This window comes from Lontra canadensis, unplaced genomic scaffold, assembly GCF_010015895.1.
Source record: "Lontra canadensis isolate GAN:19392208 unplaced genomic scaffold, GSC_riverotter_1.0 scaffold19, whole genome shotgun sequence".
NCBI lineage: Eukaryota > Metazoa > Chordata > Mammalia > Carnivora > Mustelidae > Lontra > Lontra canadensis.
The window spans coordinates 13477197-13492919 of NW_022631013.1; the positions used below are offsets into that span (position 1 = coordinate 13477197).

The window sequence follows — 15723 nt, forward strand, 5'->3', positions numbered from 1 at the left end:
AAGCAAATCTGGCATCGGCTAGGCCCTTGGGAAGCCCAGAATCACCACATCCAGGTACCACGCGGTCAGTGGGAGAATCAGAAGGGAGGAGTGCCACGGCAGACAACCTGACAGAGGCCCCTGGCTACAGGACAAAAGAGGAACACTGATCTTCCAGATTGGGAGAGCTGAAGGTAGAACTGCGGAGGAAGAGTGAAGATCACGAGACGTGAGTCAGAATGCATTTTTGTTTACCTTATAGTGGTGGGCAGCAGGACAGTGGTGATAGGTGATACAGGGCCAGGAAGAGAACCACAGGTACTAGAAGGTTACGGAGCCACAGACAACATCCCCCAACCCCCACGCTTGCCAACTGGGCAGTCAGGGGCGAGCAGCAGAACCCGGCTGCACCTCAGGTCTCTATCCAGTTAGGGTCACTCCCCTCCCATTTTAGGGTGTGAGGCTTAAATGGGATGATGCATGGGAGGGCTTACGTAGAGCCTGGGACGGGTGAGTTTCAACAAATGGCAGCTCTGAGCATCAACAGAAGTAGAAGGAGAGTCAATCTACAGATGGCCGTGGGCAACTCCCCTAACTATCATTATTTGGGCTACTGCCCACCTGTAGTCTGCATTTCAAATTCCCAGGTGTAAGCAGGGATGCTGCTGCCTCCTGGCCCCGGCCCAGGACTGCCCTGCAGACAGGACCTCTGAGAGTTCTGTGAAAGACATTCTGCGTGGGGAGAAACAGGGCACCGCCTTACACCGCACGCCTTCTACAAGGCAGCGTTCTGAACAGGTAATGACAGTTACCTGTTAACTTCAGAACCCAACCTGCTTCAGGAAAGCACGGACTGGAGAGCAGATGTGAGTGTCCCTGCCCACTGTGCATGTGATGGAGTGGCTGACTGCCCAGGAGATCACTCACAGGTCAGCCTGGGGGCTGGACATCTGGAGGGGACACTCGTCAAGGGAAATGGTAGGAGAAGTGTACACCCGCCTTCCTTTCTAAATGTAGAAATGAAGAGGAATATGAAATTAGGGATTGCATGGGCTCCCATAGGGAAAGCACTTTCAGAGATGTGAAGGCTGAAGGCACACATTAGGAGGTACATGAGACTGGAGTTTGGAGAAATAGCTAGACAAGGATGGAACAGGCTTTAGAACTGAAAGTTAACAGATCTGGCAAGGCTGTTTTCCGGGAGATTTCACCCATGTAACACACCCCCGGTAAGCTGACAAACTTGTTGTTTTACTAGGAAAACAAGTTCCAGCCATCTGAAGCAGAGCCATCCTCAGAGAAAGGCCTAGAAGAGGTCTCCAGGGAAGTGCTGCCTGCTCTCCGCCCCTCCCTGAGCACGAGCTGGCAGCAGATGGGCCTCCAGAGGCTCGGGATCCCCGTTGAAGGTAGTGCCTGATGGGGAAACAAGATAAGCTGCTGTCTCCTTCCCTGCTGCCCAGCTACTGCACCTGGAGAGAAGGTCAGGGACTTGGGCCGAGATTCAAAGGAGACTCAAGCTAGTTCGGGAGAAAAGGGCCAAAGGACATGATCGGGGGCTGGGGCCAGCCCCTGGGCAGCCGGCTGGCATGAGGCTGGCCACCAGAAGACAGGGTGGGCCTGGGTGGTCCTGTGGGGGCTGAAGGCCAACTGCTGGGCCCAAGCAGGCTCTGCCTAGACTGAAAACAGAATCTAAGCACGAGGCTGTCTGGGGATGTGCTGGAGTTTGCAGAGCTGGCCAGTCGGGCCTGTACTGTGGGTATGAGGAGGACCCAACCACGGCCATCCAGCCTATGCAGTACCCACTAGCTCATCCAAAATTAACTCACCACTGACAACATCCTTGATCTCATGGGACTGACGCGGAGAAGAGGGAGAGCCAATAAATAGATTCAGGACACAATTTCAGAAAGTGACAAGTGCTATGCAGGAATCCTGAGTTTGTGCTAGGCAGTGACGAGGACAGGGAAGTGTTTATGTTAGAATGAACAGACAGGGGAGGCCTGAAAGGAGATGACATTTGACCTGAGAATCTCCTTCATGAGAAGGAGCCAATCACGTAAAGAACCAAGGAAAACACGTTCTCTGCAGAGGAACCAGCAAGTGCAAAGCATCTGAAGCAGAATGTGCGGGGGGTGTTCACAGAGCAGGAAGGCAGCAAGAATGGCCCAGCTCTGGGAGCACGGGGACCGCTGTAGGATGGGGGTGGACTGGGAGGCAGAGCCCCATTCCCTGAAGCCTTGGGAGCAAGGGAAGAAGTCTGATTCCATTCTAAGCACAGCAGAGGGCAATGTGTTTTAAAGAGAGGATGCTGGGGTGCCTGGGTGGCTCAGTTATCTGGGCGTTATGATCCCAGCATCCTGGGATCAAGCCCCCCATCAGGGAGCCTGTTTCTCCCTCTCCCTTTGCCTGCTGCTCCCCCAACTTGTGCTCTGTGTCAAATAAATAAATAAACAAAATCTTAAAAACAAAAAAAAAAAGAGGATGTTACTTGTTCCCAATGGTCTTATAAAAGGCCAAGCAGGTTCTCCTGAAGAGGGGCCAGCAAGGAAATGCAGTGGGAGACGAGGCAGGGGGCTTTTGCAGTGGTCCAGATGGGAGGTGGCTCTGAGACAAGAGGAAAAGATGGGCACGGCCTATATTCTAGATGCAAAACTAGCAGAAGTTGCTAGTTCAGATGCATTAGATGCTAGTGTAAGGTTTAAAAAAAAAAAAAAAAAAAAAAAGGAAAGCAAGAGGACTCCAGATTGGTGGCTTGAGCAAGTAGGTACATGTGATGCCATGTATGGAGGTGGGTAAGCTGGGGGAGGAGCGGGTGTCCGGAGCTCAGGGGCCCAGTTTTAAACACACTAAATTTGAGATGCCCATTCGTCAGCCAAGTGCAGATGCCAAGACAGCAGCTGGATGCAGGAAGTGGGCGTTCTAGGAGAGGTGTGGGCTGCGGAGGCACGCTGGTGACTCACCACCCGGAGTCTGAGGCGACTACCCAGGGAGAGCGTGCAACTGGAACCTGAGCCCCCAACAGGCCAACCTTCAGGTAAAGCTGAGGTGAGGAGCCAGAAGAGGTGGCCAGGGAGGCAGGGGAAAAACCAGGAATAGACTGTGTCTCTAAAGGAGGGAGCTGTCTACTGTCTGTGCTCAGTGAGAGAGAATGGGGGGTGATGTAAGGGAGACAGACTGTGTGGAGAGCTCTTTGGGGACTTCACTCATATCCTGGACAGCACCTATTAGTGCCAGGTCCTGTCCCAAAGCACCACGGACGCAGTGGTGACCCAGAGAAGCTTTTGTCCTCACAGAGCTTAAGCTCCAACAGGGGCAGGATGCCCGCTGGGTCTAGCCATCTCTGGATCATATTTTGTTTGTTGATTAAAAAGGACACAGTGATCAGAAACAAGCAGAACTACCACTGCATCTGGGTAGCTGTGACAGACGGTTAGCCGAGATGCCCGCTGGGAGCGCCCCCCCCACGTGCTTGCTACAGCAGGCACAGGGCATCACGAAAGAGGTTGAGGCCCTCCCTACATGACAGCACATGTTGGAAAGGGGCACAGAGCCCATGACATCATTTGGAAAACCCTGCATCCTGCTCGCTGAGGGAGCATTTCCTGTGAGGGATGCACTGCCGGCTATGATGAGGCCAGAATCCTGCACTGGAGATTAATATAGTACATGACACACACGGGCCTGTCTCATGAGGGATCGGCTTGCTGTCAGCTCATCTCCTGTCTTTATGGAGGGCCTACTCTGTGTCAAGCATGTGTGAAGGGACAGGGAGAAGAGGGTGTAAGCGGGCGGGGGGAGAATGTGGGCTCAAGTCACAGCCCTGGAGCTCCAATCCTGCCTCTGCACTGTAAACTGTGACATTCTAGCCAAGGCTCTGTGTCTCCTTGAGTCCAACTTCTCATCTACGTGACGGGGATGATAACCCCATTTATCGCGTATGTGCTTGTTAAGAGGATGCCACACCTGAAGGTATCAGCACGGGACCCAGAACCCGCTTCATCAAGCATCTGGAGAAGCTGGCCATAGCCCAGGTATATAGAATGGTGAGAAATGGAAAAAGCAGTGTGTGGGCAATCTGCAGAGTGAGCAGCAGGCTAGGGAGACGAGACTTTTATCCTGGAAGTGATGGGGAGCCACTGAAGGTTTCAGGGCTCCGTAGGGGCCTGCGCACAGTAAGAAGGGAAGTGATCACCATGATCAGAGTGAGGGCTGGTAAAGGGCCTGACTGACAGTGTTGGGGAAGAGCAGGGAGGGAAAGGGGCAGCAGGGATGGGACTGGGCCACCAACTGAGGTGGGAAATCTCATGGGAAAAGGCCTGAGAAAACCCACATCAAGAGTGTCAAAAAACCAGGGGCGTCTGGGTGGCTCAGCTGGGTAAGCAGCTGCCTTCAGCTCAGGTCATGATCCTGGAGTCCTCGGATCCAGCCCCATGTCGGGCTCTTTGTTCAGCAGGGAGCCTGCTTCTCCCTCTCCCTCTGCCTCTCCCTACTCATAGTCTCCCTCTCTCAAATAAATAAATTTTTAAAAAAATCTTTAAAAAAAAATTTTGAGTTAAAAAAAAGACTTTCCCTCTGTCCCTCCCCTTCTCTCAAATAAATAAATCAATCTTTTTTTTTAAAAGATTTTATTTATTTATTTGACAGAGATCACAAGTAGGTAGAGAGGCAGGAAGACAGGGAGAGGGAGAAGCAGGCTCCCTGCTGAGCAGAGAGCCCGATGCGGGGCTCAATCCCAGGACCCTGGGATCATGACCTGAGCTGAAGGCAGAGGCTTAATCCACTGAGCCATCCAGGTGCCCCTAAATCTTTTTTTTTTTTTTTAGGATTTTATTTATTTATTTGACAGAGAAAGACACAGTGAGAGAGGGAACACAAGCAGGGGGAGTGGAAGAGGGAGAAGCAGGCTTCCCACTGAGCAGGGAGCCTGATGTGGGACTCGATCCCAGGACCCTGGGCTCATGACCTGAGCTGAAGGCAGACGCCCAACGACTGAGCCACCCAGGTGCCCTTAAATAAATAAATCTTTAAAACAAAAAACAGAACTGTCAAATCCTTGCTCAATAAATACCAAGAAGATGTGAGGCAAAACTATCACAGTAGCTAACAAACAATTCTAATTTATAATAGTCAAAAGTAAGGGTGGCAATACAGCATGGAGGGAGAAAGCCCAGGGTCAGGAATCTGGAGACTCTGTTCTATCTAATTCTGTCAGCCATTGACTGACTTGAGGTTGGCCTTGACCTTCTCTCAGCCTTAACAGTGACTAGAGCTGAAGCTGGGCCTTGCTCCCTCAGAACTTACATTTGCTTTTCCAGTGGGACAGCAGGATCCACTCTTTCTCCCAAGATCCCACAGAACTCAGGGCTCCCATGCTTGATGGGCTTGAAGCCCCCTCCCGGAGCTCGAAGCTGGCGCCGCCGGTCCCGGGAAGGCGAGGGGGATGACTGCCGTTTCTCGTTGCCGTTAAACTGGGCTGTAGGGGAGAGAGAAAGTGCATGGTCACCAGAGCTCAGCACGAGGGATTACGGGGTGAAGCAGAGTGGGGTCACAGTTGATTGTTCCCCTTGGGGGTTTACGATTCACAGAGGGAAGAGCTCCAGGCAATTAATGAACGTGGCTCAAAAGGCCTGAGTTTCCTACAGCAGGTGCCGTCAGAGCTAGACAATGCACTCAAGGGGCTGGCTGAGTCTCCCTCCAGAGGCCACTGAGCTCAGCCTTAGCTCCAAAGGATGCCCCCTGCTATCTCCAGTAAGGGGGGCATGGCACCCACAGGGGCTCCGTCCCCTGGACAGTTCTCAGGGAGGCAGCTGTTCCCCATTTTCTACCTCCAAGTGGCTCCCCTCCTCCCATTCTCCCATCCCCCACATGGCATACCATCCACATCTGCCCCCTTTCTCCTGGGATGACCCTACAGAGCTCCAATCAAGGGTCGTGCTGCATCCCCATCTGCTTCTCTTCCTTCAGTGCCCTCTGCATGGGCCCCCCACGCAGGGAGCCCTGTCCCAGGCTCAGTGCCAGGTGAGACTGAAGCAGTGCACAGCACAGTGGGCAGGGCCTGCTGCAAGCTTCCTCCCCGCCCTGGGCCTGTGAGAGTATCACACACTTCCGCGGGCTTGGGGAGGATACCTCTCGAGGGCAGGACCCCAAAGATAGCCCATAAAGAAAATACTGAGCTGAACCTGGAGTCGCCAGAAGCATTCCTAGAGACCAGTTAGTCCGCCTTGCAAGTTATCTCTCCGGGCTTCAGTTTCCTCCTCTATAAGGGGCGATGACTGTACCCACCTTGTGGGGTTGCTGCGTGATGGTACCCAGATCTTAGGAGAGTGCCCAGCATGTAGTCGCTGCTCAATCGATGTTATTATAAAATATTTACTTTTATTATCATCTCTGCTCAATGTGGACACAGTACTAGGTACTTCACATAAGTGTCCAAACCAACCTGAGTTCCTCTTCCAAGCTTGCCAGTAATTTGCTGTGTGCCTTGGCTAAGCTACTCAACCTCTCTGAGGCTCCATTTCCTACCTGCCACAGAACTGTGGAGATCAGAGAGAAGACATCCTAAGGGCCCAGCACACAGAGCATTGGGTGAATGGGCCAGGCCCTAGGGAACATGGCTCCCAAAGCCAAGTCCAGCTGCAGGCCCACGGACACATGATGGCAGGAATCTCTTCTCCAAAGAGCAAGCACAGATGTTGCCAGCTGTCCTCTACCCTGGAGAGCCACAATGGCGATCAACCTCACATTCATGAAGGTGGCAGGAAACCCCAGCCCTGAGGGTGGTGGCCAGTGGTGGCGTGCAGTCTATGGGACTATGGAATGTGGATGGACTTGTTCTATGTCTCAGCCTCTGAGCGAGATCACCCATCAGGACCGCAAAGCATTGTCATCCCTCCAAGACACTCTTCTCCATTAACCACAATGGAAAGCGATGGGAAGGGAGGTTCCTGACTATGGAAGGCTCTAGACATGCTGGACCCACGGGTATGTGCTCATTCTCATGAATGAGGCAGTGGCCGGTGGCCTGTCCATGCCACCGCTCCACTCCTCAACCCTCCTTCACATGTGCCAGGCGAGCTCGGGGCTAGAGGAACAGCCGTGAGCAAAACAGAAACCCCTGCCCATGAGGCTTAGAGTCTGAGTGGGGACAGACACGATAACCGAGATTCCAGCCGCATAACTGCTGTGGACGAAACCAGGAAGGACATTCCAGGCAGGGGGAAGAGAAAGTTCAAGGGCCCTGAGGTGGAAACATGCTTAGGGTGACAGAAACACAGTCCAGGGGGAACAGAGGGTAGTGGGAGGAAGCAGTGCCAGGTCATCGGGCACAATGTCTTGCAAAGGAATTTGATTTTATTCTGTGAGAAATGGGGAGCCACGCTGATGTTTTGATGGGGTGGGTTTTGACCCAGCACTTCTGAACAGGACCGCTGTGCTGAAAAGAGATGGGAGGATGGGGCGGGGGTGATGGGAACTGCCTGCACTTTCTGCTCAACAGCGCCAACTGCTCTTTAAAAAGTTAATTGAAAGAGAGCGAGCCGCATAGGGCAGCAGTGAGGATGGAAGGGCAGGACAGGCCAACAGGCCTTGTCTGTGCATTTTCAGTGGAGTGTGGGGGAGAGAGGCTCGAGAGGCTACAGGCCTATGGCCTGAGCACTGGAGGGACGGGGCTGGCATTCTCCAGGAGGCGAAGATTCACAGAAAACTGTAATGAATATTTGTGAGGAAGCAGGATGGAGGCCAAACTCCAACCTAGAGACCACCTCCCCCACCCAGCCCATGAGGCCAGGACCAGCAGTGTGGAGCGGGGACAGAGAGAGGACTCACTGGGGGCCGCCCTCTTCTTGGGCTACAGTTCTTTCCTGTGTCCCAACCATAAGGACAGACAGCAATGATAAGACCCTTCTAAGGTACAGGTCCTAGGGCTGGGTGTCTGAGGGAGCCCTCTTCCATCTGGTCAATAACCTGGGATTGCACAGCGGCAGTGAGAGGGTGAAGCCCGGAACTCCAGCCCCAGCACACATGTCACCGTGCGCCCCTGCCTGGCTTCCCAGCATCCTGGCTCTCCCACCAGGGCTCCTCCTGCTGAACCCCACCAGCCCTCACAGCAACTAGTCAAATGGCATATATGTTCTTGGTTGGGTGTGTTAGGAAGAGGTGAGACATCTGCCTTGCACGGTCGTAGATGGGTGAACTTGGGTTGGCGTGAACACTGGGATCAGGTAGACAGGTAAGGGCCTGGTCACACAGCCCTTTTCCAAAGAGCTGGGTCTTGACCCGATGGATGGGTTAATCAGGAAATGGATTCTCAGCTGGGGTTTTAGAGAGGTCCCTGCCTAGTGATGGAGATAGGATGTGGGGTGGCAACCAGGGAGACCATTTAGGGAAGGTAATGGAGGCTGAATCTCTCCATGACGGGAGGGATGTAGGAGGTGACTTCAATAAGACTTGACACTCATGGCCTGAGCCAGGGAAAGCCCCTGTGTGACGCTCCATCAAGAGGAGATCTGGGGTATGGCAGAAGATGGGGGCCAGGGACCATGGAACCCGTGTATACTTTTCCCTGGTCCCTCCCTCTGCTAACTTTCTGTCAGAAATGGAGGGGAGGCCGCTCAGCAGGCCCCTCACCCCTGGGGGCTACAGGTCCTGAGGTGGGCAGTGAAGCAGCATGATGTAAGAAGGGGCTGGGGGGAGATGAGGCTCTAGGCTCAGTTTTGCCATCGGCTAAGGAGAGAGATAGAGAGAGAGACCAAATGAATTATAAGATATATTCACCTCTCACTAAAATTAGAATTTGGAGATTTTTGCCCACATAAAACCCCACCACATAACTCCTGGCACAGAAGAGGGAGGACAGGCACAAAGCACGAACACAGACTACAGAAGGAACCCAAACTCTTCAGCAAAGCCCGTGACCCCGCTGCCTTTCCAGCCTCAGGCCTCATCACGGCCACTTCGAGGCCATGTCTTCTGCCTAAATTACTACCACCCCATCCCCTTCGACCAGTCTCTCCGCCTGACTCCACTCTGGAGTCCACCTCTTCCAGGAAGCCTTCCCTGACCTCACCCCCTCCCCAGAATCACCATGATCTTAGTCTATGGCCTCCTAATGGCCAATTTCCTGGTCTGAGGTCCTTTGAGCCCCTCAAGAGCAGGAGCTGTACCAACATGTGCCTTTGTGCCCCAAGCTTAGAACATACCTGCAACCCACCAGGTACCCAATGAATGACTTTAGAAAATTAATGAGCTGTTGTTTCACTTTATTGGGAAAAAAATACCGGTTTTCATACCAGATAAACTCGATAAAACTTAATAACATCCCAGTCAACACTGTAATTCCCCACTGAATTAATTTATACATTCGCTTGCAAGCTTAATAATATAGCCATATATATTTTAGAGGGAACAGGTGGTGATGAATGACAGGCTTAATTAGGCAAATCATTTCACCTAAAATAAAATACACAAACTCCAAGTGCAGTGATTCAGCAGCAAAAGAAAAAAAATTTAAGAACAAAAGCTCCAAACACAACTGCTTTCAATCCTTCTAATTAAGTTTCTCTTTAATCTGCAATTTAAAATGGCAATTCTTTTAATTTAGTGATTTTCTGCAAAAGATAAAGACACAAACCCTCAAAAGAATATCTGCATTTAGAGAAAAAATATGCCACCCCTGTGAGTCATTAGAATGACAGGACCTAATTAATTGCACCTATAGGCAATTACAAATGGAATCAGAGTTGTGCAGGAGGGAGAGGAGACTCAGGAGGGCAGGACCAGGCCCTGGGAGGCAGTGGGAGACACAGCCCCACTGATGTACCACCAGCCTCTGTCTCCAGGGCAGGTGAGGGGGCCCCTTCTCGATGCCCTAAATGTCCTTCCAAAAATTCTGGTCTAATGACAGGCCTCAGCCTTTAAAGACTCAGCTCAGGTGCCCCCACTACTGCCCTTTTAGGAGGTCTTTTCTCCATCCACATTATTAGCCTCCATCTCTGGTGGTCCCCTTCCTACTTGTGGGACAGATTTTATACCAATTGGTTCTGCAGTTTAGTTACTCACTGCCAATAACGGATAGCCCCCCCACCCTGTGGGTGATGGTGAGGGATGGGGACTCAGAGGTGAGAAAGAACTTACCTCAAAGGGTCTCAGAGCTAAGGGGTGGGATGGGGATGGGGCAGACAAGGCTTGAGCCCAGGCCTGTGGGTCACCAGGGTCAGCTTCCCCTCTGACTCCTTAGGGCCTTCCTCCCTGTGGTCAGGCAGGGGCTGTGCCTCCCTCATTTGGTCTGTGGTGTACTTCCCACCTCTAGGCCTGGAAAGACCAGCCTCTGGCTCCATCCATGACATCTAGAAGCTTCTAAGACCTGGCAAAAAGCCACCTCTCCACAAAGCCTCCCCTATACTGCCTGCTGAGAGCCCCTTCCTCCTCAGAAGCACTTGGCACTTGGCCCACAGCTCCACGGGCACTGCCTCCCACTCTTCCCCAGTCAGCCTGGGTGTTCTGTGGGGGCAGGCGCCTGGCACTGATTCTTTTTCTCTTTTAATCTCTCGTTTGCCCCTAAACCTAATCCTTGTTATGGAGACGGGTGTTTAGTAAATGTTTGCTTAGATGAAATAAATGTGTTCCTTTGGGGACCAGCTCCTTCTTGTTTATCATTCGGGGCTGGCCAGAGAAAACAAATTCCAAAAGGCCAAAGGGCCTTTAAAGCACAGCTTTGCAGGCCTCACAAACCCTTGCTGGCTCCCAGTGCCCCTGAATGGAGGGCAAACTCCTTGCTCTAGTGTTCAAGACCCTCCGTGACTAGGAACGAACCTAACTTTCTGGATTCATCTTCCCCTACTGGGGTCCACACCCAGCCCTAGGCTCCAGTCACAAAGAATGGCCAGTCCCCAAATCCACCGTCTGCCCCTAGGGCTCTGCTTTCCTTTGCCTGCCCTCTGGATTCCTTCTTCACCATCTCCGGGTGCACAAATCTTTGTTATTCTTTAAGGTCCAGCTTCAATGCTACCTCCCAGGAGAGGTTTCACCCTAGACCCCAGGTAGAATTCCCTTCTCTTCTGTGCCCTGCATCCCCTGGTCTCTGCCATTGTCTGACAAACCTCCAGTAGTGTCTTTTCAGAACCAAATGGAGCTGGGGCCTTATACCTCAGCCTCCTCATGGCCAACACGCAGCCGAGTTTAAAGAACGGACTATGGGCTGCAACAAGGCCAGGGAATGAAGGAACTACAGCAGCCTGGCATCATGGAAAGGGCGTGGACTCTATACTTAGACCCCTATTTGAGTCCTGCCTCTGCCATTTACTGTGTGACTTTGGGCAAGTTTCTAAACCCCTCTGAACCTTAGCTATCTCTTCTGTACAACACGGTCATCTACACTTACACCATAAAGGATCACTACGGCGGTAGTTAGTAATTTAGATGATGTACCAAAGTCCAGGCAGGGCCCCTTTTAAGTGGTGATGCCCTCCCCACGGTCACACCCAGGCTTTGAATACTCCCCTCTCATGTACAGAGGAGGACAGAGTGCCTTGCATCAGAAACCACCTTCCTCCCTGGGGCAAATAATACATTATATGTTAATAAAAATAATTAATAATTAGAGAGAGAAAAAAAAGAAACCACCTTCTTTTTCCCTAGCCTCGGCTATAAGTCCTGACTGAGCTGGAAGGTCCAAGAGGCACGACACATTCTCCTTTGTTCGGAGCTGAATCCCCAATGCCAAGGACAGTGCCTGACGTACAGTAGATGCTCGATGTCTACCAAAAGAGTAAATCTCCACCTGGATCAGCAGGACTGTAAAACCTCTATGCATCAATGGAGAAAGGAAACTTGGTAGCTGGACTATTTCCTCAACTTATTTTAAAATATTTTGAAGATGGCTTAACTTTTACCAAGGGCTTCCTATGCCTGGGGAGGCATACATGAGGCCTGATGGGACCCTCTCCTCTGACCCCAGGACATGGCAGGATAATTTGTCCAGGTTTTAGAAACAAGGCCTGGTGCAGGCCAGCAGCCCTCCCAAGCCGAGAGGAGCGGGCTGCCACATCAAGCAGCCAGCCTCAGCTCCTACCTGCTCCCCTTCTGCTTTGGGATTTAAGCCCTGGAAGGCCTCCTCTCACCTGGGGGTGAGGGGTGTACTCTAGGAGTACCATTTCCTGGGGAGGGGCAGGGAAAGAAGTCAGTGGCCCGGCAAACATCCTCCAGTCATCCCAGCTGACCAAGGATTTGGACAGTGGCCCCAGAGGACAGGGACCATTCAAAGCCAGCTAGAAAGGAGCAAATGGGGCCTAGGGGCCTTGGGCCCCATGTGAGACCTGTGATGTGTTCCAAGCTCAGTGGCTGCGGCTTTCTGGCTGGCCTGGAGTCTCTGATCCACCAGCTATCCACACAGGACAGGGTCCTTTAAGCAGAGGCAACAAGCATTAGACAACTGAAAACAGGATGCCCGGAAGGAGTGCTCAGCCCACTGAAGAGGCTTCTTTAGGCCTTCTGTGGGTGAGGCAGAAATGAATATACGGGGCGCCTTTGCAAACTGCATGTGGCTCCCACAAGGGTCCTGAGAACACAAGGGCACAGAGAACAGAATAAAGGTGGCCAAGGCACTCCTTCCGCACAGTCCTTGGCACTGATCCCTCCATTCTGCCAAAAGCCAGACCTCAACTCTGGTGGGTCTGTGTGTGTGGGGGGGGGGGGGGGAAGGGAGTGTGGAGGGCAGGGGTGGAGAGGCACACAAGGAGCTGCTGCCCAGGCAGCTGTGAGCCCCCCAGAGGGGGCAAGGAGGGAGACAACACAGGGGTCTGGGAAGCTGGAGTGGACCACGTGATCTCCGGAGTCTCTAAAAACACCGCAGACTTTCATGACAATGTGTGAACACCTGCAACGGCCTGAAACTGTTCCCATGACAACGGCTTTGCTGCTTCGACTTTCTACACATACATTCTGAGTTACCTCATCTGTTCCTCCCCGCACCATCAGTATTAGAATTCCCATTTTACAGATGGAGAAACAAGCCTGGAGAGGCGAGGCCCCTTTGCCTTCCAGTTCAAGGGCAGGCCTCACTCTCCACCGCCCCCCCGCCCCGTTCTGTGTGTGAGAGCTGCACCTCCACGTATCGTAAGACTACAGGCGGCTCAGCAAATGTTTGGTCTGTGTTCCAGCACTGCCAACAAGAGGCCTCTGTGTTCGCTTCCCAGACGCATGCAAGCCCCGGGGCACCACGCTGCCACATCTCGTGGGCAGAGCCTGAGAACAGAGGTCTTCATTGTCAAAGAAGGCAGCGGTGACTCCCCAAGAAGCAGGGCCTTGGACAGGCTGTGAGGCAGGCGCCGGGATGCCGCTTGGGTTCCAGGAACGCCATCTGGATTCCAGGAACACCGTCCATGCATGCACACCTAAGCCTGGGCTGGGGAAGAAAGCTCTGGAACAAGGTGGGGTGGGGGCAGGGGTGTCTTCATCCCCTTATTCTGCACCCACCATAGGAAAGAGGCACCAGTGTCTGGTGCAAAGACCCCTACCCCAAGGGCTGCTGCTCCAGCTATGGGAAGTAGAAGGTTAAATCCTAATGGAAATGGTGAAATGATCCAAATGCAGAGAACTTTACAGCTGCCAAAGCAAGCCATCTTTATTGTTGTAACCCATTTTACAGATGAGAATCAGAGGGCTGGAAATGGGACTGATGTGGCCGAAGTCAACAGGCAGATTTGAACTTGGACAAAAAATAGTAGTTCATGACGACAGTGGTACCAAAAGCCAGCATCCACTCACCACTCACTGTCCCAACTCTCAGCATGAATTACGACCTCATTTTAAGATGAGGAAACAAGCAATTTGCCCTGGGTCACCCTGTTAACAAATGGCAGCACAGGGCTTCAAACCCAGACCCTGTGGCTCTGGCATCTGAGTTCCTGTGCACTCTGCTAGCTCTGGGCCAGGCTCACCTGTCAGATGGAACGCCTGCTCATGTCTGATGCAGCGTGTTTCCTGATGCTTAACCGACAGACGCCCACAGACAATCACTTAGAATCCCAGGGCCAGACTTTCCCCCCATCCATGAGCCTCAGAGGACCTGCATGGTGGGCAGCTGTGGAAACGTGTCTCCCCATCTAGGAGCCCCAAAGCCCCAGGCAAACTGTGTATAGGTTTCTGCTGCCGTCCCTCTACCGGGGGGGTGGGGGGAGAGTGAGGGAAAGGGAGAGCGACAGGAGGGGACAAGCCAAGTGGATGGCTCTCAGGGGCCCGTGTACCACCCACTGGCACATGACTCTCTCCACATACAATACGGCATCTGGACACCTGAACCAACGCTTGGACAAGTGTGGACACACCCTCAGCTTCTTCCAAGGAATTCGGACCAGAAGGGGCAACCGGGGCAATTACCAGTCGTGCAAAAAATGCCCCTCCAGCTGCAGGTCCCTCCCTCAGCCTTGGGTGGAGAGAAGACAGGCGTACGGCATGAAAGAATGATTTGAAAATAAACCATCTCTGTGGGAGCAGGCTGCCTCATTACCCAGGTATTCTAGTGTCCTGAAGAAATCATGGGGTTGGTTTTCCTGAGACAGGACTTACTGAGTCATTTAATACATTTCTGCATGTTCATTATGTGCCAGGCACGGATCTAGGCAGGGGCCCAGGTGGAACGAGGCAGGCAGAGTCTCTGACCTCACAGAGCTCCAACAATCTCTATCCACAAGATTTCTGCCCTACCAAACAGAATAGCAAAGAGTCTATCAAATCTTTGTGTTGTTGTTTTTTTTTTTTTCCACACAGGAGACAAAGGCACTAGAAGGAACATTTCTATCTATCAATATAATTAGTAGACAAACCAAAGCTATTAAGCACTAGAACACTAGTGTTTTCCTTTCTCTTTTCCTCTTCTTTTTTTTTTTTGGCTACTAAATGAATTCATTCATATGTCAAGTAGAAAAAACCAACTGGAAAAACCTGTCCCTCAGTAACATATTAGCCAAAGGAAACGAGCATTCCCGGTTCTATTCGTAGTCATTTAAACCCCCCTTTTCTCCACAGACCTGCTGTCCATATGTGTTAAACATTAATTACAACTGTTATTCATTACATGGCAAAAAGCTCCCCATACAAACAAAACTGTTAATTTCCTCATAGACCCAAGGCATTCTGGGAAGCTATGCAAGAGACAGGAAGCCTCACAGGAGCCCCACTGGGGCCAATAGTAAGGAGGCGGCGCAGTGGGTCTGGGTGTGCCAGGTGATGGTGGCAGGTCTAACACTCCCTGAGAAACCTTCTGCAGAGGCTGAACCTGTTTGTTCTGAGCGCACGAGGATGAATCATGGGGCTCGATGGGAACAGCAAGCCCAGAGAAAGTGTCTGGTGCACAGAATATCCGTGCTCCCAGCTCCACAGCCTTTGTGTTGGATAGTGACAGGTCATGAGGTGAGCACGGAGTGGGAGCCCCTGCTTCTGCCTCCACAGTGACCAAAAGCACATGGCACTAACACAAGGTAGAGGCAATGTTCCAACCTGCCCTTTCTGCACTTGAGCTGTCAAGGCGGCAGTGCAAAGAGCAAAGATTTTGCAGGTAGTCTGACCTAGGTTCATGAGCTGTGTGACTGTGGGCAAGGGGCTCATTCTCTCGGAGCCTGAATACTGTCATCTGTGTGTTGACAGTGAAACCACACCCACCTTGCAGGTCTTCATCAGTGGTGCTCACTAAATGTTAATTTCCTGTCCTTTCCCCTTCCCCCCCTTACCTTAATAGGATTATTTAAAATT

The 15723-nt window shown here is 52.1% G+C and overlaps 1 protein-coding gene across 1 annotated transcript in view; it reads right to left on the reverse strand.

Moving 5' to 3' along the window:
* Window positions 1-15723, reverse strand: part of SHB (SH2 domain containing adaptor protein B) — a 136212-nt gene that overhangs the window by 26548 nt on the left and 93941 nt on the right. Inside the window, exon 4 of the mRNA XM_032860651.1 lies at window positions 5281-5452. Within this exon, the coding sequence (XP_032716542.1) occupies window positions 5281-5452 (172 nt within the window). The remainder of the gene's footprint in view (window positions 1-5280; window positions 5453-15723) is intronic.